The 24547-nt window shown below is 45.3% G+C and overlaps 2 protein-coding genes and 1 pseudogene across 3 annotated transcripts in view; all 3 read left to right on the top strand.

Moving 5' to 3' along the window:
* Positions 1-8089, top strand: part of LOC309550215 — a 40733-nt pseudogene extending 32644 nt beyond the window's left edge. The window contains exon 4 of the transcript in view: positions 6694-8089. The product of the transcript in view is annotated as an uncharacterized misc_RNA (transcript). The remainder of the gene's footprint in view (positions 1-6693) is intronic.
* LOC309550214 (uncharacterized protein) lies at positions 323-23125 on the top strand (the record flags this gene model as incomplete). The annotated part of the gene is made up of 5 exons (XM_082250629.1): positions 323-373; positions 21320-21426; positions 22143-22240; positions 22626-22951; positions 23110-23125. Exons 2-5 carry the CDS (start codon positions 21393-21395, stop codon positions 23123-23125), a joined length of 474 nt encoding a protein of 157 aa, XP_082106755.1. The 5' UTR covers positions 323-373; positions 21320-21392.
* LOC309548705 (uncharacterized protein) lies at positions 574-1489 on the top strand (the record flags this gene model as incomplete). The annotated part of the gene is made up of 4 exons (XM_082248663.1): positions 574-699; positions 839-977; positions 1214-1363; positions 1482-1489. 4 exons carry the CDS (start codon positions 574-576, stop codon positions 1487-1489), a joined length of 423 nt encoding a protein of 140 aa, XP_082104789.1.
* Positions 23126-24547: the final 1422 nt, after the last annotated feature.

The raw sequence follows: 24547 nt of genomic DNA, 5'->3' as shown, positions 1-24547 counted from the left end.
CCACCTAACACCGCTTTTCACCATCCCTCACCCCATCTATCACCCCCGTTCCCTACTTCTCATTCCTCATCCAATACTGTTGTTCCCCTCTCCTCACCCCCCTTTCCACACTGCTCACCTATATTCCACTACCCCCACTGACACTGTTGTCCCCCACTCCTCATTCCCTTATTCAACATTGCAGATCTCCACTCCTCACACCCCATATTTGAAGCTTCTGTCCCCCACTCTTCACCCACACCCAATGCTGCCACCTTTCTTTCTCTCACTTCTCTCATGATAGCGCTCTTATCTCTATTAATAAAACACAAATCTGATCGGAGAGGTGAGGAGGATTCTGGGAGGTCACATGACATCACTCTTATTTCTATTGGTAAAACACAGACCTGACCAGAGAGGTGCGGAGGATTCTCAGAAGATTCTTAGAAGGACACAAGGATCTCTACTAGGACTTCATGATGGAGAATCAGCCGCCCCTCGCATCCCTGGGTAAGAGGAGACTTTATTGTAAAGGAAAGAGCAGTACGGAGGCTCAAACTAGATCCCCCATTATCTGATAAACACATAGAAACAATGTATTCAGTCAGTGTGTTTCCTACAGATGGATCCAGTAATGGGAACCCACCAGAGAGAATTCCCCATCCTCTGTATTCCCGGGATTGCACAGAGGAAGGTCACACCATCCCTCACCATCATCAGGTAGGTGAAGATGGAAGTCGAAATCATAAAAGTGACCTGACTGTATGAAAATATATTCCACTATATATATTCCATATATATTCCATATATTTGTGCTCACATTTTAAAGAAACCATTCCCTGCTATTTTGTTTGTTAAGAATGAAAATCTGATAGATATAAACGATGAGGTTAAAGAGGAAGAAGAGACATATGTGAGGGGTGATCAGCAGTTCAGGGAAGAGGTTGGGATGATGGACAAAGTTAAAGAGGAGGAATCTTCTCCAGACATCAGCACAGGTGAGTGATGGCCACTAAATACAAAAACTGGTTGGGTATATGGATTTATGTTTGAGGATCAGTAGATCAACTTCTACAAAGACGTCATGATGGAGAATCAGCCGCTCCTCACATCACTGGGTAAGAGGAGACTTTATTGTAAAGGAGAGAGCAGTACGGAGGCTCCACCTAGATCCCCCATCATCTGATAAACACATAGAAACAATGTATTCAGTCAGTGTGTGTGTTTCCTACAGATGGATCCAGTAATGGGAACCCACCAGAGAGAGGTCCCCGTCCTCTGTATTCCCGGGATTCCACACAAGTTAACATTAAAGAAGAGACAAAAGAGGAGGATGATGAGGATTTTGTAATGGAGGCAGAGTTTCAAATGGTCACAGAAAGCAGTACCAGGACACCATGGTGGAGTCATCCAGTTCCAGAAATCCACCAGAGAGATGTCCCCGTCCTCCGTATTCCCGGGATTCCAAACAGGAAGATCACACCATCCCCCACCATCATCAGGTGAATGAGAATGTAGGAAAATGATCCCAAGCCCTAAGCCCCCATTCACACTAGGGCGACTCACGAGGCGACTTGTGTCGCCCCAGGTCGCCCCAGGTCGCTTGACATGACCAAACCAATGTAAATGAATCAGTGCCGTCTTAATTGCCGCTATTAAGGTCGCTCCGACTTCAGAAAAGGGTCCTGTACTACTTTCAGGCGACCAGTGATCCGACCTGTCCCATATACTTCAATGGGAGTCGCCTCCTTATCTTAATTGAAGCGACCTGTAATCCGACTTGTCATCCGACTTTGCTAAAAAATGGCAGTGAACAAGAAAAGAGCATAATTTTCTTGCAGGCATTAGCGGTCATTTTTTTAGGCAGGCATGTCATTTTTTGGATTTCGTTTCTGGGGGGTCTAAAAAGTGTCCCTGTCAAGTTTCAGCTCTGTAGCATGTCCAGAACCCCTAAAAAAAAAAACATTTTTCTTTTAATTTTTTGTAGTGTCTTTACCAGCTGTCTTTTATACTTGCAGGCATTCATCAGCGGTCATTTTTTTAGGCAGGCATGTCATTTTTTGGATTTTGTTTCTGGGGGGTCTACAAAGTGTCCCTGTCAAGTTTCAGCTCTGTAGCATGTCCAGAACCCCTAAAAAAAATCATTTTTCTTTTAATTTTTTGTAGTGTCTTACCAGCTGTCTTTTTTTCTTGCAGGCATTTAGCGGGCATTTTTTTAAGCAGGCATGTCATTTTTGGGATTTCGTTTCTGGGGGGTCTAAAAAGTGTCCCTGTCAAGTTTCAGCTCTGTAGCATGTCCAGAACCCCTAAAAAACAGCATTTTTACTATATTTTCAGGAATACGGCTTCTCTGCGGCTGGCTTTTTTTCTTGCAGGCATTTAGCGGGCATTTTTTTAGGCAGGCATGTCATTTTTTGGATTTCGTTTCTGGGGGGTCTAAAAAGTGTCCCTGTCAAGTTTCAGCTCTGTAGCATGTCCAGAACCCCTAAAAAAAAAAACATTTTTCTTTTAATTTTTTGTAGTGTCTTTACCAGCTGTCTTTTATACTTGCAGGCATTCATCAGCGGTCATTTTTTTAGGCAGGCATGTCATTTTTTGGATTTCGTTTCTGGGGGGTCTACAAAGTGTCCCTGTCAAGTTTCAGCTCTGTAGCATGTCCAGAACCCCTAAAAAACAGCATTTTTACTATATTTTCAGGAATACGGCTTCTCTGCGGCTGGCTTTTTTTCTTGCAGGCATTTAGCGGGCATTTTTTTAGGCAGGCATGTCATTTTCTGGATTTAGTGTCTGGGGGGTCAAAAAAGTGTCCCTGTCAAGTTTCAGCTATGTAGCATGTCCAGAACCCCTAAAAAAAATCATTTTTCTTATAATTTTTTGTAGTGTCTTACCAGCTGTCTTTTTTTCTTGCAGGCATTTAGCGGGCATTTTTTTAGGCAGGCATGTCATTTTTTTTATTTAGTGTCTGGGGGGTCTAAAAAGTGTACCTGTCAATTTTCAGCTCTGTAGCATGTCCAGAACCCCTAAAAAACAGCATTTTTACTATATTTTCAGGAATACGGCTTCTCTGCGGCTGGCTTTTTTTCTTGCAGGCATTTAGCGGGCATTTTTTTAGGCAGGCATGTCATTTTCTGGATTTAGTGTCTGGGGGGTCAAAAAAGTGTCCCTGTCAAGTTTCAGCTATGTAGCATGTCCAGAACCCCTAAAAAAAATCATTTTTCTTATAATTTTTTGTAGTGTCTTACCAGCTGTCTTTTTTTCTTGCAGGCATTTAGCGGGCATTTTTTTAGGCAGGCATGTCATTTTTTTTATTTAGTGTCTGGGGGGTCTAAAAAGTGTACCTGTCAATTTTCAGCTCTGTAGCATGTCCAGAACCCCTAAAAAACAGCATTTTTACTATATTTTCAGGAATACGGCTTCTCTGCGGCTGGCTTTTTTTCTTGCAGACATTTTACGGGCATTTTTTGGGTGTCTTTGGAGGCATGTGCTTCTTAAAAATTATAGGAAAAAAGCTCTTTTTTTTTTTTTATGTTTCTGGACAGACAAACAAAGCTATGTGAGACACACAACACTGCACACATGGGAAAAAGGAAATATGTAAAAAAAAAAACACAGGAAAAGGAAATTAGGTCACAAGACATCAGATTGTGATTGGCCAAATAAAAAGTTGCCTCGCGATTAGGTCGCGTCAAAGTCGCGCTAAGTCGCGCCAAAGTCGCGTCAAAATCGCGTCAAAGTCGCGCTGGAAGCGACGCTACTTTAGTGGTAGCGGCAGTGTGAACCAGCACTAAGAGATATCATTCTTCTATTATTATTTATTTATTTATTTTTTTGTATTTATTATTATTTCTGCCATTTTGTTGGTTTAGGATGAAGATCTGATAAATGTACAAATTGGGGTTATAAAGGAAAAGACGTATGTGAGGGGTGATCAGCATTTTACAGAGGAGGTTGGGATGATGGACGCAGTTAAAGAGGAAGAAACTTCTCCAGATATCAGCTCGGGTAATTATACAAGAATGGGTTAAAGCTTACTTAGTGATGTTTGGTTGGGTGGTATCATTGATCTGGTTAGTTGTCATAGTTTGGTGTTGTGATTGCAGCCAGAAAAACATCATACTGGATATCTATACTGGTATGGACTCGATAATGTGTTAGGATCTATACTGGTATGGACTGGGAAATGTGTTAGGATCTATAATGGTATGGACTGGGAAATGTGTTAGAATCTATACTGGTATGGACTGGGTAATGTGTTAGGATCTATACTGGTACGGACTGGGTAATGCGTTAGGATCTATACTGGTATGGACTGGGTCATGTGTTAGGATCTATACTGGTATGGACTGGGTAATGCGTTAGGATCTATACTGGTATGGACTGTGTCATGTGTTAGGATCTATACTGGTATGGACTGGGTTATGTGTTAGGATCTATACTGGTATGGACTGGGTCATGTGTTAGGATCTATACTGGTATGGACTGGGTTATGTGTTAGGATCTATACTGGTATGGACTGGGTCATGTGTTAGGATCTATACTGGTATGGACTGGGTAATGTGTTAGGATCTATACTGGTATGGACTGGGTCATGTGTTAGGATCTATACTGGTATGGACTGGGTAATGCGTTAGGATCTATACTGGTATGGACTGTGTCATGTGTTAGGATCTATACTGGTATGGACTGGGTTATGTGTTAGGATCTATACTGGTATGGACTGGGTAATGTGTTAGGATCTATACTGGTATGAACTGGGTAATGTGTTTGGATCTATACTGGTATGGACTGGGTAATGTGTTAGGATCTATACTGGTATGGGCTGGGTAATGTGTTAGGATCTATACTGGTATGGACTGGGTCATGTGTTAGGAAGGAAAGGATGCCACATACTGTAGTTTGATGGAAATGAAAATTTTCACCCTACAGAGGGCTGAACTCAAAGACCCCCCAAGAATCAAAGTGAAAAAATGATGCAGCAGGTGAGTCCATTTTGGTGAAATGTCATTGCAGGACCTCAGAATGGTCCTCAGTAGTGTGTATGGTCCCCATGTGCTTGTATGCATGCCTGACAACGTAGGGGCATGCTCCTAATGAGATGACGGATGGTGTCCTGGGGTTTTTCCTCCCAGATCTGGACCAGGGCATCACTGAGCTCCTGAACAGACTGAGGTGCAACCTGGCGGCATCGGATGGACTGAAATAGAATGTCCCAGAGGTGTTCTATTGGATTCAGGTAAGGCGAGTGTGGGGGCCATTCAATGGTATCAATTCCTTCATCCTCCAGGAACTGGCTGCATACTCTCACCACATGAGGCCGGGCATTGTTGTGCACCAGGCAGAACCCAGAACCCAGTGCACCAGCATAGGGTCTTACAATTGGTCCAAGGATTTCATCCCGATATCTAATGGCAGTCAGGGTGCCATTGTCTATCCTGTAGAGGTCTGTGCGTCCTTCCATGGAGACGCCTCCCCAGACCATCACTGACCCCCCACCCAACCGGTCATGCTGAACGATGTTACAGGCAGCATAATGTTCTCCACGGCTTCTCCAGACCCTTTCACGTCTGTCACATGTGCTCAGGGTGAACTCTGCTCTCATCTGTGAAAAGCACAGGGTGCCAGTGGTGGAGCTGCCAATTCTGGTGTTCAATGGCAAATGCCAATCGAGAGCCACGGTTCCGGGCAGTGAGCACAGGGACCACTAGAGGACGTCGGGCCCTCAGGCCACCCTCATGAAGTCTGTTTCTGATTGTTTGGTCAGAGACATTCACACCAGTGTCCTGCTGGAGGTCATTTTGTAGGGCTCTGGCAGTGCTCATCCTGGTCCTCCTTGCACAAAGGAGCAGATACCGGTCCTGCTGATGGGTTAAGGACCTTCTACGGCCCTGTCCAGCTCTCCTAGAGTAACTGCCTGTCTCCTGGAATCTCCTCCATGCTCCTGAGACTGTGCTGGGAGACACAGCAAACCTTCTGGCAATGGGAGGTATTGATGTGCCATCCTGGAGGAGTTGGACTGCCTGTGCAACCTCTATAGGGTCCAGGTATGGCCTCATACTACCAGTAGTGACACTGACCCCAGCCAAATGCAAAACTAGTGACAAACACTCAGAAAAGATGAGAAGGGAAAATGTCAGTGGCCTCCACCTGTAAAACCATTCCTGTTTTCGAGGTCGTCTCATTGTTGCCCATCTAGTGCACCTGTTGGTAACAACCCCCTCTGCTACTTGACTGACCAGATGAATATCCCAGGAGTTTCCCTGACTTGATGCTATACTCTGATTATAAAGTGTTGAGCAGTGTATATGAGTGTGGAAAACTCTTGGTAATTTTTCTTGTCTTCTGACAGACGGACTCTGTGGTGGGAATAGAAGGACATCGGAGGAAGATGTGACTACAGAAGATAATGACATGGCATCTTCTCCAGAAGTAAATCCCGTTCCTCATAATATACATGACAGACCTCACCATTGGAGGAGATCATTGGAATCTCCTGATACTTCACATAGTCCTCTAATATCTGACAGTGCCGACGGGTGCGGGAAACCATCTCATCTCAGGGAATCTTCTTTATACCATACAGGAGAGAATTCATTGTCATGTTCAGAGTGCGGGAAATGTTTTAAACAGAAAAGAAGCCTTCTTAGCCACCAGAGAATACATACAGGTGACCTTCCCTATTCATGTTCTGAGTGCGGGAAATGTTTTAGTAGAAAAGCACACCTTCTTCTGCACCAGAAACTTCATACAGGGGAGCGTCCCTATTCATGTTCAGAGTGTGGGAAATGTTTCAATCGTAAAGAAACCCTTCTTAGCCATCAGAGAATACACACAGGTGAGCGTCCCTATTCATGTTCAGAGTGCGGGAAATGTTTTAATACGAAAGGAAGCCTTCTTAGCCATCAAAGAATACACACAGGTGAGCGTCCCTATTCATGTTCACAGTGCGGGAAATATTTTAATGAGAAAGGAAACCTTCTTAGGCATCAGAGAATACACACGGGTGAGCTTCCCTATTCATGTTCAGAGTGCGGTAAATGTTTTAAAAATAAAGAAACCCTTCTTAGACATCAGAGAATACACACAGGTGAGCGTCCCTATAAATGTTCAGAGTGCGGGAAATGTTTTAATACAAAAGAAAGCCTTCTTAGCCACCAGAGAATACACACAGGTGAGCGTCCCTATTCATGTTCAGAGTGCGGGAAATGTTTTAATAATAAAGATACCCTTCTTAGACATCAGAGAATACACACAGGTGAGCGTCCCTATTCATGTTCAGAGTGCGGGAAATGTTTTAATAGGAAAGGAAGCCTTCTCCTCCATCAGAGAATACACACAGGTGAGCGTCCTTGTTCATGTTCAGAGTGCGGGAAATTTTTTAAGGATAAAGGAAACCTTCTTAGCCATCAGAGAATACACACAGTTGAGCGTCCCTATTCATGTTCAGAGTGTGGAAAATGTTTTAAGAATAAAGGAAGCCTTCTTAGCCATCAGAGAATACACACAGGTGAGCGTCCCTATTCATGTTCAGAGTGCGGGAAATGTTTTAAGGATAAAGTAAGTCTTCTTAGCCATCAGAGAATACACACAGGTGAGCGTCCTTACTCATGTTCAGGGTGCGGGAAATGTTTCAAGGATAAAGTAGTCCTTATTAGGCATCAGAGAATACACACAGGTGAGCATCCCTATTAATGTTTAGAGTGCGGGAAATGTTTTAATCAGAAATTAAACCTTCTTACCCATCAGAAAATACACACGGGTGAGCGTCCCTATTCATGTTCAGAGTGCGGGAAATGTTTTAATCATAAAGTAAGCCTTCTTACCCATCAAAAGAATACACACTGTTGAACGTCCCTATTCATGTGCCAGGTGCGGGAAATGTTTTTGTCAGAAAATAAACCTTCTTAGCCATCAGAAAATGCACAGGGGTGAGCTTCCCTGTTAATGTTCAGAGTGTGGGAAATGTTTTAATCATAAAGTAAGCCTTCTTACCCATAAGAGAATACACACAGGTGAGCATCCCTATTCATGTTCAGAGTGCGGGAAATGTTTTAATTATAAACAAAACCTTCTTTGCCATCAGAGAATACACACGGGTGAGCATCCCTGTTAATGTTCAGAGTGCTGGAAATGTTTTAATAAAAAAGGAAACCTTCTTAGCCTTTAGAGAATACACACAGGTGAGCTTCCCTGTTCATGTTCAGAGTGCGGGAAATGTTTTGCGTTCACATGTCTACTTGTTAGGCACCGGAAAGTTCATACAGGTGAGCGTCTCTCATCTTGTGCAGAGTGCGGGAAATGTTTTACTAAGAAAGAACACCTACTTACACACAGATGTTGTTACGAGTGAGGGAAATGTTTTCCAAACAAAGGTTTATTTTTTAGAAACCAGAAAGTTCATACGGGCGAGAGTCCTATTTAATGTTCAGAGTGCGGGAAATGTTTCACCCCTTATGTACGTTTCAAACAGCAAAGAATTCACACTTATATTAGAGGCTCCGATTTCATGTTCAGAGTGTGGGAAATGTTTAAAAATAAAGGAAATATAATGAAACATCAGAGTGCACCCCCTGCTGGTACAACGGGAAATGGATGCTGGATTGTAACGGGTGGAACTGTTTAGTCCATAAACAAATGTGAAACCACCACAGTGCACTCGGGGTTGGTTTACACCCGCATCGCCCTCTGACCCACTGTGGGGTTGGCAGGCAGCTGGGAGCCCTTATGTTAACCACGCCAATACGCCGCAACCGTATGCATCGGGGCTGTTGCGGCACAACCCCATTCAGTTGAATAGCATTGCCCAATGTGACCGGGGGGTGCGAGGTTTGCAGTGCCATGTGTACCGCCCCATCTGGCTGCCATTTAAGCTTAAGGGGGGTGGTAAAATTATGACTCAACTATCTACCTTTACCGATCCCTCCCCACATAAGGCAACAGGCGGGAAGCCATGACAATACGTGGGGCAACAAGTGAGCAATTAAGACAAAACATGGGGCAACAGGTGGGCAATCCGCACAATACATGGGATAATAAGTGGGCAATCCTGACAATATACGGGGCATAAAACCAATGAAAATGGTCGCACTCCAACAGGTTATAGCGATGATATTTATTGCAGACAGTCAATACGGGATACAGAAAGGTGGACGCGTTTCACACGTAATATCGTGCTTCTTCACCACGGTGTGCGCACCTGTTGGTAATACATGGGGTCAACAAGTGGGCATTCATGACAATACATGGGGCAGCAGACAAACAATTCTGACAATACATTCTTTTTGTGTTCTACTTATAAATATGTATATAGATCTAACCTACTGGATGGAAAAAGATCACTGTAACATGCATTAACCCACAGCAGCCAATCAGGATTTATCTTTCACTGGTGAACCTTCTTAGAAGGGGGGGAGTTGAGATCTTGCATTGATTATAGGGTCCTCAATCGCATCACGGTCAAGAATGCATACCTGATGATTGGTTGCTTAATTTTTTTGCTCCTTTAGGTTTATTGAAGTAGCCGGCTTTTTATTGGTCCAACCAATGTATGATTATTAATACATTTGATACATTTGTTAATTCTATTATAAAAGATTTAAGCTTTATTTTATTCATATCATTACTGTGTGGTAATCGCTTATTCTGATCTTGTCCAATAAAAACTCTTCGTACAATATTCTGTGCCGAGTCTTCTTTTTTACCAATGATTAGATGATCGGTGATTGGAATGTGATCAGTTCATAGAGAGTCATCCATTGGGGTTTTATTAGTGAGATGGAGAGTGGAGAAGGCACCACATTGACAGCCATTGGAGGCCCTTTCTAAAGCCCTAAACTTTTTATAAACCTGTCTATGACATTAGTCTTCCAAACTCTATCTCACTGAGCTAAGGCCAGAAGAGTTCCAGGAGTTCTTCTCTGTCCACAGTTCCCAAACCAAAAGGAGACATCCACCACATCTTCAATCCTAAGGCCCTAAATGTCCTCAGCTGGGCCCAGGAGTTCCGCATAAAATCCACCATATAATAACCTCTCTGTCAGGGAAATGGCCGTAGGAGAACTGGCAACATTGCCAGTAATAGAAATGGACTTTCCTGACTCAACTGACACAGCCCTCTGCCGGCCTGTCAGGGAAATGGTTTATAAAAGGTGGCCATAAGATCAGACTCATTGCTGGATTATCTCTCAGCTTTCTGTGCTTCCTATTTGGATTTCCTGTTGTGACCTTGGCTTGTTCCTGGTTCCGTTTGATCACCTGCTCCTGGTTTGACCCTTGGCTTCTCCCACTGACCTTGCTTCTGTTACCTACCATGTATGACCCCGGCTTGCATCAAAACCTTGGCTATTCTGGTTCTCTCCTGTGCATGACCTCGGCTTGTACCACTGTTCCCGCTGCCTGCTCCAGTCCCAGACCTTGGCCAGTACCTGTCTCCGCTACTAGAGACTATTCCTCGGCACAAGGTAGCCCGGCTGCTTCAGAGCCCTTGAAAGACTTATACCCTGCTGTGATTCCAGCCTGTTCCAGTGCGCTCTGATTGCTCCTGGTTCTACCTACCTGCCTGCAGCTGGTAACCCGTGCCACTTGGGGCGCCACACCCTCTGTACCATCTCCAGGGGTGTGCCACACTGAGCCGCAAGGGGAGCCCTCTTAGCACCTCAGCCTCGGATCAGGAAACCCTGACAGTATAATCCAGCCATGTCAGAGGTCGACAGAGGTGCTTCCCCACTCAAGGCTCTATGCCAACAGGTCACTGCCCTCACCCAGATAGTACAGCGTCTGCAGGAGGGATACTTCCAACTGGAAGGTCGACTGCAACATCTGACAATTTCTCCTGCGGATCTCAGTCCTCCATCCACCAGCACAGTTTCTGTTCCATCCCTTACGGGACAGCCAGTTTCCTCCTACGCTATGGTTCCTCCTCCTGAGCCACGGGTGCCAATACCTGAACGCTTCTCCAGTGATCGAAAGAAATTCAGGGCCTTCAGAAACACCTGCCAACTATACCTGGCCCTCCAGCCTAGAACTTTTACTTCAGAGACTGTAAAGGTTGGGTTTGTGATTTCATTACTGTTGGAGGAGCCCCAGGCCTGGGCCCATGGCCTGCTGGAACAAAAAGACCCTGCTCTCAATTCTATGGACACTTTCTTTGATCTAATGGCCCAAATTTATGATGATCCTCAGCGTGTGGGTACAGCTGAGGCTACCTTGCATTCCCTCCAGCAGGGAAAATGCCCCGCCGAAGATTACACAGTAGAGTTCTGCAAATGGTCTGCTGATACGTGCTGGAATGAGACGGCCCTTAGGTACCAATACCGTCTGGGATTATCCGAATCTCTTAAGGATGAGCTGGCCAGGGTAGAGACTCCCACTACCCTGAAAGGACTGATTCAACTTACTATCCAGCTCAATAGGCGCCTCCGGGAGCGTCGCTCTGAGCGCTCACAGACTTCTCGCCCAACCTGGATGTTGCCTAGGGTCCCTTACCACTTCACTCCAACTACAGCACCAGCGCCTTTCCCCGCTATCCATGCAGAGGATGAACCAATGCAGATCGGCCTGGTGCGACAATGCCGCCGACAAGCCAATCTTTGTCTCTACTGCGGAGGGTCCGGACACTTCCTACGAAACTGCCCCGTGAGACCCCGTAAGTTCCTCCCACAAAGTTCTTACTTCCAAGTATCCGGATATTTTCCGTCTCATCTCGTTCTTCCTGTCTCACTACACGTGGCAGAAGAGGCCATAGTTGATTCGGGGGCTTGCAGCTGTTTTATGGACTTGACTTTGGCAAGAAGACTCCGTGTACCCCTCTGCAATAAACGTCAGTGACTTGAGGTGCATCTGGCCGATGGTTCCTTGCCCAGTTCTGGACTTGTCACCCAGGAAACCAAGCCCATCCTCACGATAACAGACTGGCCACCAGAAATTAATTTGTTTTGACATCCTTTGCTCTCCCATGTTCCCCATCATCCTGGGAATTCCCTGGTTGCAGGCCCATAATTCACAGATCAACTGGAGATTTCCTTTCCCTCTTCCTACTGTCTGCAACACTGCTTCGTTCCCGGGGTTAGCAGTCCCACCAGTTGTTCAACCATCCAATCAATTCCAGATGTCAGTCAGGCTATACCTGCAGTCTATCATGAGTTTTTGGATGTTTTTGATGAGAAGAAGGCTAATGTTCTCCCACCTCATCGGCCTTACGACTGCCCCATTGAACTGCTTCCCGATGCCGAGATCCCCTTTGGGCGTATATTTCCGTTATCTGAGGTTGAGCTAGAGACTTTACGACTGTATATTGATGAGAACCTTGAAAAGGGATTCATCCGTCCTTCTTCCTCCCCCGCTGGAGCTGGAATTTTTTTTGTCGGGAAGAAGGATGGTTCACTAAGGCCATGTGTGGATTACAGAGAACTTAACAAAATTACTATTAAAAACTGATACCCACTTCCCCTCATTTCTGAACTCTTCCAAAGGTTCCGAACTGCCCAGCTCTTTACTAAACTTGACCTACGGGGAGCTTACAATCTGGTTCGTATCCGGAATGGGGGACGAATGGAAAACAGCTTTCAGGACCCGGTTCGGACATTTTGAATATTTAGTTATGCCATTCGGATTATGTAACGCCCCAGCCACATTCCAGCACTTCGTACACAATATTTTCTGGGTATTTCTGGACTATTTCGTAATCGTTTACCTAAATGACATCCTCATCTTCTCTGCTACCCTGGATCTCCACAGAGCTCACGTGAAAAAAGTCCTTGCGACTCTAAGGAAGCACAGTTTATACATTAAAGCAGAAAAGTGTGAATTTGAAAAGACTTCCATCCAATTCCTGGATCTTATCATCTCTACCGAGGGAATCGCAATGGACTCACAAAAGGTGAAAGCTATCCTTGAATGGCCAGCCCCTTCAAATAAGAAGGGTGTTCAATGATTCATAGGATTTGCAAATTTTTACCGAAGATTTGTAAAAGACTTTTCAGCTATCATTTCACCAATTACCAGATTCAAATGGTCCCCAGAAGCTCAGGCAGTATTTGCCAAACTCAAAGGACTGTTCACCTCTGCACCAGTCTTACAGCACCCAGATCCAGCTTTATCCTTTGTATTAGAGGTAGACGCCTCAGAAATAGCCACAGGAGCCATCTTGTCTCAGCGCCAAGGACCTAAGGCCTTACTCCACTCTATTGCCTTTTTCTCTCAAAAGATGAGCCCCTCAGAGTGAAATTATGACGTGGGTGACCGAGAACTTTTGGCCATTAAAACCGCCTTGGAGGAGTGGAGATATTTATTGGAAGGTGCCGCCCACCCAATTATGATCTTCACGGATCATAAAAATTTAGAATACCTGAGGGCTGCTAAACATCTGAGACCACGACAGGCCCGGTGGGCTTTATTTTTCTCAAGATTTAATTTCCACATAACTTAACGACCAGGCTCCAAGAATGAGAAAGTAGACGCCCTCTCCCGAATGTTCCCTGATACCCCTGAGTCTGTGGAACCAAGTACCATTCTGTCAGCACAACATTTTTTCCTGATCCAGCCAGAATTAAAATCCTCAATTAAACAGGCATCCACCTAGTATGCGGACACAGAAGTACCCCCCTTGGTGAGTCGAGACGGGTTACTTTGGCACCAGGACAAAGTTTTTGTTCCCCAACCAGTCAGGCTCCAAGTTCTAAAGACTTTCCATGACCATCAGCTGGCCGGACATTTTGGTGTACGAAAGAACCTTGAGATTATCCAACGCTCCTTATGGTGGCCAAGTTTAAGGAAGGATTGCCAGTCTTACGTTAGCTCCTGTGTGGTCTGTCAGCTCTACAAGGGGTTCAACACCAAGTCCTGGGGTCTGTTAAGGCCTCTACCCATCCCTGAGCAACCCTGGAAGATGATCTCATTGGACTTTATTGTTGACTTACCTTCCTCTGGGGGTTTTCCTACCATCCTGGTGGTAGTGGAACGTCTGACCAAAATGGCCCACTTCTTGCCCATGACCGGCACTCCATCAGCCCCAGAAACAGCAAAAATGTTCATCAAGGAAGTAATCAGTCTACATAGGCTTCCGGATAAAATTGTTTCCGATAGAGGAGTACAGTTCACCTCCAGATTCTGGAAGGATCTTTGTAAGACCTTGTCCATTAAAATATGTCTTTCTTCTGCTTACCATCCCCAAAGCAATGGCCAGACAGAACAAACCAGACTCTAGAACAGTATCTTCGTTGTTTCTGTACTTTTGCCCAAAATGACTGGATATCCCTTCTCCCATGTGCGGAGTTTGCATACAATAATTTGGTACATGCCGCCACTAACCAGTCCCCATTTTGGGCGAATTATGGGTTCCATCCCTCCTTTTTGCCCAATACCCTTCCTGAGGCATCTGTCCCTGCAGTCCAAGACCGGATTGATTCTATCCGGACAAACTACTTATTCCTTCAGGAGGCCATCCAGAAAGCACAAACAGATTACAAGAGGTTCTATAATAAAAAGAAAAGAAACAAACCCACCTTTAAAAAAGGGGACAAAGTGTGGCTTTCCTCAGCTGATCTTAAACTTTCCTGCCCATCCTGGAAACTGGGTCTAAGATTCGTTGGACCCTTTGAGATCAAAAGGGAGGTCAACCCTGTGGCTTTCGAACTGGTTTTACCCAGCTACTACAAAATTCACCCAGCATTTAACGTATCTCTGCTAAAACCAGTTGTACCCAGTCCTTTTTCTGGTAGGGATGAATTGCCTCCTCCTCCAGTCCTGGTGGAAGGTGAAGCGGAGTACGAAGTGGAGGTCATAATGGACTGCAGAAAGAGGGGTAGAAAAACCCAGTACCTCATCAAGTGGAAGGAATATTCTGCAGAGGAAATTTCCTGGGAGCCTGCAGATAATGTACACGCTCCTAGACTGATCCGGGAGTTCCACAACAGACACTCAGAGAGACTGGCCCTTCTGGGTATCCGGAGGCTGCCCCTTGGGGGGGGGGGGCACTGTCAGGGAAATGACCGTAGGAGAACTGGCAACATTGCCAGTAATAGCAATGGACATTCCTGACTCAACTGACACAGCCCTCTGCTGGCCTGTCAGGGAAAAGGCCTATAAAAGGTGGCCATAGGATCAGACTCATTGCTGGATTATCTCTCAGCTTCCTGTGTTACTGTGATTTCCTGTTGTGACCTTGGCTTGTTCCTGATTCCATTTGATCTCCTGCTCCTGGTTTGACCCTTGGCTTCTCCCACTGACCTTGCTTCTGTTACCTACCGTGTATGACCCCGGTTTGCTTCAAGACCTCGGCTATTCTGGTTGTCTCCTGTGCATGACCTCGGCTTGTACCATGGTTCCAGCTGCCTGCTCCAGTCCAAGACCTCGGCCAGTACCTGTCTCCGCTACTAGAGACTATTCCTCAGCACAAGGTAGCCCGGCTGCTTCAGAGCCCTTGAAAGACTTATACCCTGCTGTGATTACAGCCTGTTCGAGTTCGCTCTCAGATTGCTCCTGGTTCTACCTACCTGCCTGCAGCTGGTAACCCGTGCCACTTGGGGTGCCACACCCTCTGTACCATCTCCAGGGTTGAGCCGCACTGAGCCGCAAGGGGAGCCCTCTTAGCACCTCGGCCTCAGATCAGGTAACCCTGACACTCACTCTTTATCAGGGAGACTTTTTTTTTATTTTTCCCAGCCCCCACATACATGCACTGCAGCAAGGCACCCATTCTGCGAAGAATCACGTACCTGTAAGTCATCTGCATTTCCGGGTCTGTGGCCAGAAGAGTTCCAGGAGTTCTTCTCTGTCCACAGTTCCCAAACCAGAAGGAGACATCCACCACATCTTCAATCTTAAGGCCCTAAATGTCCTCAGCTGGGCCCAGGAGTTCTACTTTGTCCCCAGTTCCCAAACCAAAAGGGGACATCCACCACATCTTCAATCTCGAAGGCCCTAAATGTCCTCAGCTGGGCATAGGAGTTCCACATAAAATCCACCATATAATAACCTCTCTCTTTATCAGGGAGACTTTTTTTTATTTTTGCCCGCCCCCACATACATGCACTGCTGCAAGGCAGCCATTCTGCGAAGAATCACGTACCTGTAAGTCATCTGCATTTCCGGGTCTGTGGCCAGAAGAGTTCCAGGAGTTCTACTCTGATCACAGTTCCCAAACCAAAAGGGCACATCCACCACATCTTTGATCTTAAGGCCCTAAATGTCCTCAGCTGGGCCCATGAGCAGGGCCGGTGCCAGGATTTTTGTGTACATAGGCGAAGGTGCATTTTGGTGCTCCCCACCACCATTCTTCCACCCGAGACAGCAGCACTGCTGGGAGGATGGGACTCAGAACCTGTATGAGCCCCTTCATCAATATCCACAGAGTTCCCCTTTATAATGTAATGGGAAACTCTGATGAAAAGGAGCTCTGTGCACCCTGATTTAAGGGAGAACACTGGCAACTCTGATCAAAGGGGGCTCTGGTGACAAAGCCCCCCTTACATCAGGGTTCCTCTTTGCACCAGAGTTTGGAGAATTCCCCCCATAATATATCTGTGCCCCGAATATATCAACACCAAAATATTTTTCCAAATAAAAATTAGGTGCGCTGTTCCTTTAAATAATTTTCAATGCTATCAAACTGCTTTCAAATTTCCAAAAAATTGCAGTAATACAAAATATCTTCCATAAGCATCCATCATATAAGTGTGAGCCACAATAAAGTGCAATGTGATTATCAGGAATAATATATGTGCAAAGTGCTGGTGCAATAAACAATATGCATAAAACATTCATTTCATATAAAAAGTCAGTGAGAAACTTATGCAGATCCACTGCAAGCTGTTTGCATCGACTTCAGTGTAACATCACCAAGGCAAATCACAAACCAAAAAATTTGACTTCATAAAACGTATGAGGTCCTGTGTGCTTGTCATCCGCCGGATATTTGCAGCCACTTCACTCAAAAAGCAACAATGCCGGTATGATGGCTTTCTCCCAAAGGCGGCCTTTTACCACTCTGTCCAGTCCGGTGCCAATCAAAGGAAAGCCCCGACATGCAAAGAATAAAGCACTCTATAGTGCATTAGCTGCTTTATTAATGTACTTACAGCAAACTTTACTAGGATAAAGAGACAAATTGTTTCATTGGCTTGGTAATGTCCTATAGCAGCGTGCTTTATTCTTTGCATATCCGGGGTTTGCATAGAGTGGTAAAAGGCCGCATTTGGGAGAAAGCCATCACACCGCCACTGTTGCTTTTTGAGTGAAGTGGCTGCAAATATCCAGCAGATGACAAAGCACACATGACCTCATAATTGTAAGAGGACACAATTATCGGTAAGCAGATGGTGTGTGCATTGTCTTGGTGATGTCACACTGAAGTTGGTGCAAACAGCTTACATTGGATCTGCACAAGTTTATCAGGACACAATTTCATTGGACTTTTTGTATGAAACCTATTTACTGCACTAGCACTTTGGAACGTACATATATTAATTATTCTCTATTTCCATCACATTGCACTTTTAAATGAGCAGTTTAATTTTATCCACCTGTCTGTTTTTCAGGTGGACCCAACTGGACCCTCTATTCTCTTGGAGCAATCCGCTCCACTAAAAACAATTGGAAGGGGATCTGTTCCTCTCCATCTGGGCAGATTGGATCAGACTGCAGTTGGGTGTTAACGGTGAGCAGTCTGTCCATTCTGCTGAGCAGTGTGGGCTGGTGCATTGGGGGCGCCAGGGCACCACCTCCCTATCCATGCATCCGGCCCCCTAATCTACAATCTAAAACAGTTGGATCTGACTAACTCAGCTGCATGGATATATCTCAAGAGAATCCATATCAATCTTAAATAAAGCCTGAAAGAGTGCACTATGAAAGATCAGGAGTGTCCCATGGCAACTGCTCCACTACATTAAAGTCCTCTCTGTTTCTCTACTGCGTCACAGACCCTTTCACTGTGTCCGTGAGCTGCTGTGCTCATTACAATTAGGTATCTCTCACCCAATCCTCTTACACTCCTCTCCGACAGTCCTCCGCACCAGGCTGGTCACCTCTTTGTAACATCCTCTCCAAGGTGTCTCCGCTCTCAATCAGTCACTCCTCTGTGACATCCGCCACCTCTCCAAGGTGTCTCCGCACTAGGCCACGGCCTCTACTCGCTCTGCTCTCCACAGCGGTTCGCCGGCACATCCCCCCGCACGGGGTCCCCGAGGCAAGAGAGCGAACATCCGATTCCGCCCCTTATTTATAGACTCTCCCATAGCCCCCCGCGGAACCTGCAGCTCCCCGGGAGGATAGTTCCACCCGGCCCAATTTGCACAGTCTTTATCCTCCACTGGACTATATATTCCACAATCCAACACGCCACTCTTCAGGAGAACCTCAAAATAAGCAACAAACTTAAAGGAGCAGTATATCAGCCTTAACTATGCTGGTAGCGATTTCTTCACTTGGCTACATCCTCCCCCCACTTGAATGTCTTTGGTCCCCAAAGATGATGGGACTCCTAAGTGGGAGACTCCATTGAGATATAAAGTACCACAGAATTAAAACTAACAGCAGTCTTGTGTAGAACTAATAGCAGCTGACAACTGGTCAATAAATGCACCTTCAAACAGCTGACTATACAAATTACTAGAAAGGTCTGATTCACTCTCACAATAGGCCAACAAGAAATCAGTGGCCAACCTAATAGTGTCAGCGGGTGGAATAAGATCATCTTCCTTGGGAATCCCAACAGAAGAGGCAGTTACTTGTGTGGGGCATTGGGACGTTACAATTTTTTCTTTAGAACTCTCTCCTAGGGTATCATAGGTCAGTCTCTTTGGCGGGTGTATTTCACTTCGTAGCCTTAATGACACCCCATCTCTGGGTTCAGATTCACTTTCCAACCCTTGAGAGCTACAACTAGGTTGAGACTCCTCACGCTCCTCAGAAGGGCCCATTGACTCCTCTGGGTCTTGTACAAGTGAACTCCTGTCTTCCTCCTGAACCCTGCACGTGGCATCCTCCTGAACCCTGCACGTGGCATCCTCCTGCACCCTGTGCAATAGTATCTTATTGTATGTAGAATCCTCCTGCACCCTGCACGTAGCACCAGCATACAGGGGGCACACTAATACAGGGGGCACACTGACCACCAGCATACAGGGGCACACTGACCACCAGCATACAGGGGCACACTGACCACCAGCATACGGGGGAACACGGACCACCAGCATACAGGGGAACACTGACCACCAGCATACAGGGGAACACTGACCACCAGCATACAGGGGGCACACTGACCACCAGCATACAGGGGGCACACTGACCACCAGCATACAGGGGGCACACTGACCACCAGCATACAGGGGGCACACTGACCACCAGCATACAGGGGACACACTGACCTCCAGCATACAGGGGACACACTGACCACCAGCATACAGGGGGCACACTGACCACCAATATGCAGGGCCACAGGGGACATAACAAATCAAGTAAAACAACTACCATGCAACTAAAAAAATCTCAAAAGCAATAAGAGAATCTTGTTAGCCGGTTCCCTCATCTAACGTGCAACAATAAAAAACAAAAAATGCAGCACTGCCATACACTTCATCTATAAAATTCTACAAATGGACTTATAATGGTAAAACCTATAAATGAATATCCTGTGCAAATCAACCAATGTATTAGAATATAGTAGTGATGGTGTCACCTTCTCTGCAAAAGGTAAGAAATATCGCAGAGCTGCAATGTGCAAATAGTGGTGACCCCCCTCCCCCCATATATAATAATAATAAATAGTACAATTGATGTGCATATTTTACATTTTATTATCATTATATAACTGGTGTTTCACCACTATTTGCACATTGCAGCTCTGAGATATTTCTTACCTTTTGCAGAGAAGGTGACACCATCACTCCTGCCCGGATTGGATTTGAATTTAGCTGCCCCCATCCCCCCGCCAAGTTTTTCCTCTATCTTATCTTCCTAACATTTGGTAGCCCCATCCCAAAACATTTTAAAAAGTATCTTTATCTTTATTTTTTTCTATCTCATGGACGAAATGTGAGAAATAACATATATATCATACAATCATTCCATAAACACATCCAACATACACCGCATAGATCATTTCAAGGAAATATGCTTATAAAATAGTTTACCATTTGTAAAAAAAAAAAAAAAAATATGTCCCTGGATTTCATTTTAAAAATCTGGTCACCTAACAACATGGTCCACAAGGTGGTGACCTGACTTCTCTCAGATGGAACGCACAGACAGGAAGTGATGAGGTAAAGACAGGAAGTAATGTAAGATACTGACAGGAAGTGATGTAAGATACTGACAGGAAATAAGGTCAGCTATAAAAAGGAATTTCAGAGGCGAGTCGGGAGGAAGTAGAGGACGTAGCTGGAAGTGGCAGCAGAGGAGGTAATAAGATATTATTTTCTATGTATAATCTTTAATTACATAAATAAAATGTCCTTTTATGCCGAGGGAACAGAAACAGAGGAACGCATAACACTGAGAATCAGATTGCAGTCCCCCAGTGAAATCACATAAGTAGGATGAGCAGCAAAACTTCCTCCAGCTCTCCTGTAGCGCCCTCACCAGGCAGAGCTGAGGTACTCATAATCTATCTGGGGAAGAGGCAGAGCTCGGGGTGACCCCGGCACTCACCTTTGGAAATATTCAGCAGGTTTCCTACCTTGTCACTACTAACATTAATCCCGTCCTCTGCCCCAACACCAACTGGGCCCCCACTCCTCACCCCCCATCTAACACTGCTGTTCACCATTCCTCACCCCCATCTCACACTGCTGTCCCCCGCTCCTCACCCCCATCTAACACCGCTGTCCCCCTTTTCCTCACCCCATCTAACACCGCTGTCCCCCATTCCTCACCACCATCTAACACCGCTTCCCCCTTTTCCTCACCCCATCTAACACCGCTGTCCCCCTTTTCCTCACCCCATCTAACACCGCTGTCCCCCATTCCTCACCACCATCTAACACCGCTTCCCCCTTTTCCTCACCCCATCTAACACCGCTGTCCCCCACTCCTCACCCCCCATCTAACACTGCTGTCCCCCATTCCTCACCCCCATCTATCACCCCTGTTCCCTACTTCTCATTCCTCATCCAATACTGTTGTTCCCCTCTCCTCACCCCCCTTCCCACACTGCTCACCTATATTCCACAACCCCCACTGACACTGTTGTCTCCCACTCCTCATTCCCTTATTCAACATTGCAGATCTCCACTCCTCACACCCCATATTTGATGCTTCTGTCACCCACTTTTCACTTAGACCCAATGCTGCCACCATGGTTTCTTTTGCGTCTCTCATGATATCGCTCTTATCTCTATTAATAAAGCACAGACCTGACCAGAGAGGTAAGGAAGATTCTCAGAAGATTCATAGGACACAAGGATCTCTACAAGGACGTCATGATGGAGAATCAGCCGCCCCTCACATCACCGGGTAAGAGGAGACTTTATTGTAAAGGAGAGAGCAGTACGGAGGCTCCACCTAGATCCCCCATCATCTGATAAACACATAGAAACAATGTATTCAGTCAGTGTGTGTGTTTCCTACAGATGGATCCAGTAATGGGAACCCACCGGAGAGATGTCCCCATCCTCTGTATTCCCGGGATTCCACACAGGAAGGTCACACCATCCCCCACCATTATCAGGTAGGTGAAGATGGAAGTCGAGATCGTAAAAGTGATCTGACTGTATGAAGATATATTCCACTTTTCTGTATAAGGTTATTTGTGCTCACATTTTAAAGCAACCATTCCCTGCTATTTTTTTGTTTAGAATGAAAATCTGATAGATATAAAAGATGAGGTTAAAGAGGAAGAAGAGACGTATGTGAGGGGTGATCAGCAGTTCAGGGAAGAGGTTGGGATGATGGACAAAGTTAAAGAGGAGGAATCTTCTCCAGACATCAGCACAGGTGAGTGATGGCCACTAAATACAAAAACTGTTTGGGTATATGGATTGATGTTTGAGGATTTGTAGACCCATTTCTACAAAGACGTCATGATGGAGAATCAGCCACCCCTCACATCACCGGGTAAGAGGAGACTTTATTGTAAAGGAGAGAGCAGTACGGAGGATCCACCTAGATCCCCCATCATCTGATAAACACATAGAAACAATGTATTCAGTCAGTGTGTGTGTTTCCTACAGATGGATCCAGTAATGGGAACCCACCAGAGAGATGTCCCCGTCCTCTGTATTCCCGGGATTCCACACAGGAAGATCACACCATCCCCCACCATCATCAGGTAGATGAGGAACAATCACTGATAGTATCATTAGGATCTGTACATTATCTGCATTGTTACCATTGATGTCATTTTTATTATATATTCAGAGTGGAAATCTGAGAGATTCTAAAGTTGAGGTAAAAGAGGAGGATGATGAGGATTTTGTAATCGAAGAGGCAGAGTTTCCAAAAGGTCACAGAAAGCAGTACCAGGACACCATGGTGGAGTCATCCAGTTACAGAAATCCACCAGAGAGATGTCCCCGTCCTCTGTATTCCCGGGATTCCACACAGGAAGATCACACCATCCCCCACCATCATCAGGTAGATGAGGAACAATTACTGATAGTTATGATTTATACACAAGTGTGTTTGTTACAATGAATGTTTTATTATATATTCAGAGTGGAAACCTCGGTGAGTATAATATTGTTGTTAAAGAAGAGTATAAAGAGGAGGATGAGGAGTATGGAGTGATGGAGGAGTTTTCAGAAGGACACAAGGATATGATGGAGCCACCTAATACCAGGAACCCACCAGAGAGATGTCCCCGTCCTCTGTATTCCCGGGATTCCACACAGGTCAACATTAAAGAAGAGATAAAAGAGGAGGATGATGAGGATTTTGTAATGGAGGAGGCAGAGTTTCCAAATGGTCACAGAAAGCAGTACCAGGACACCATGGTGGAATCATCCAGTTCCCGAAATGCACCAGAGAGTCCCCGTCCTCTGTATTCCCGGGATTCCACAAAGGAAGGTCACACCATCCCTCACCATCATCAGGTAGATGAGAATGTAGGAAAGTGATCCCAAGCCCTAAGAGATATCATTCTTCTATTATTATTATTTTTTTGTATTTAATATTATTTCTGCCATTTTGTTGGTTCAGGATGAAGATCCGATAAATGTACAAATTGGGGTTATAAAGGAAAAGACGTATGTGAGGGGTCATCAGCATTTTACAGAGGAGGTTGGGATGATGGACGCAGTTAAAGAGGAAGAAACTTCTCCAGATATCAGCTCGGGTAATTATGGAAGAATGGGTTAAAGCTTACTTAGTGATGTTTGGTTGGGTGGTATCATTGATCTGGTTAGTTGTCATAGTTTGGTGTTGTGATTGCACCCAGTTCCACCACAGATCTCTTTTACACTTTGAAATGCTCGACCAACATACACTGCTCCAAAGAATGAAAGGAACACTTTGATAACACATCAGATCTCAATGGGGAAAATATCATGCTGGATATTTATACTGGTATGGACTGGGTAATGTGTTAGGATCTATACTGGTATGGACTGGGTAATGTGTTAGGATCTATACTGGTATGGACTGGGTAATGTGTTAGGATCTATACTGGTATGGACTGGGTAATGTATTAGGATCTATACTGTTACATAGTTGGTGAGGATGAAAAAAGACATCAATCCATCCAGTTCAACCTATGATGTGTGTGTTTTATGTTAACCGTACATTGTATACCCCTGTATGTTGTGGTCTTTAAGGTGCCGATCTAATAGTCTTTTGAAACTATCGATGCTCCCCGCTGATACCACTGCTTGTGGAAGAGAATTTCACATCCCCACTGCTCTGACAGTAAAGAACCCTTTACGTATTTTAAGGTTAAACCTTTTTCCCTCTAGTTTTAGTGAGTGGCCACTGCCATCTGCCATGTAGTTGCCCCCCCCATTATTTTGTTCAGGTCCGTTTGTAAGGTTACCACATACGGCATAGAAGAATTTGGCCTGCTTAGTTTAGTATCATCCACAAATACAAAGATTGTGCTAGATATCCCCTCCTCTAGGTCGTTTATTAATAAATTAAACAGGATTGGTCCCAGGACAGATCCTTGGGGGACCCCACTTTCCACACCCTCCCAAGTACTTCCTATTTATCACCACCCTCTGGACTCTCCCCTGGAGCCAGTTCTCTATTCAGGTACTCACCCTATGGTCCATACCTACCTTCCTTAGTTTGTACAGTAAGCATTTGTGGGGAACTGTGTCAAATGCCTTTGCAAAGTCCAGATACACCACATCCACAGGCCTTCCTTTATCTAGATACACCACATCCACAGGCCTTCCTTTATCCAGATACACCACATCTACAGGCCTTCCTTTATCCAGATACACCACATCCACAGGCTTTCCTTTATCCAGATACACCACATCCACAGACCTTCCTTTATCCAGATACACCACATCCACAGACCTTCCTTTATCCAGATACACCACATCCACAGGCCTTCCTTTATCCAGATACACCACATCTACAGGCATTCCTTTATCCAGATACACCACATCCACAGGCCTTCCTTTATCCAGATACA

The sequence above is a fragment of the Pelophylax lessonae genome (assembly GCF_965119305.1).
Source record: "Pelophylax lessonae genome assembly, chromosome: 3".
In the NCBI taxonomy this organism is placed as follows: domain Eukaryota; kingdom Metazoa; phylum Chordata; class Amphibia; order Anura; family Ranidae; genus Pelophylax; species Pelophylax lessonae.
Note: the sequence above shows the minus strand (reverse complement) of the source record. Positions and strands in the feature narration are given on the sequence as shown.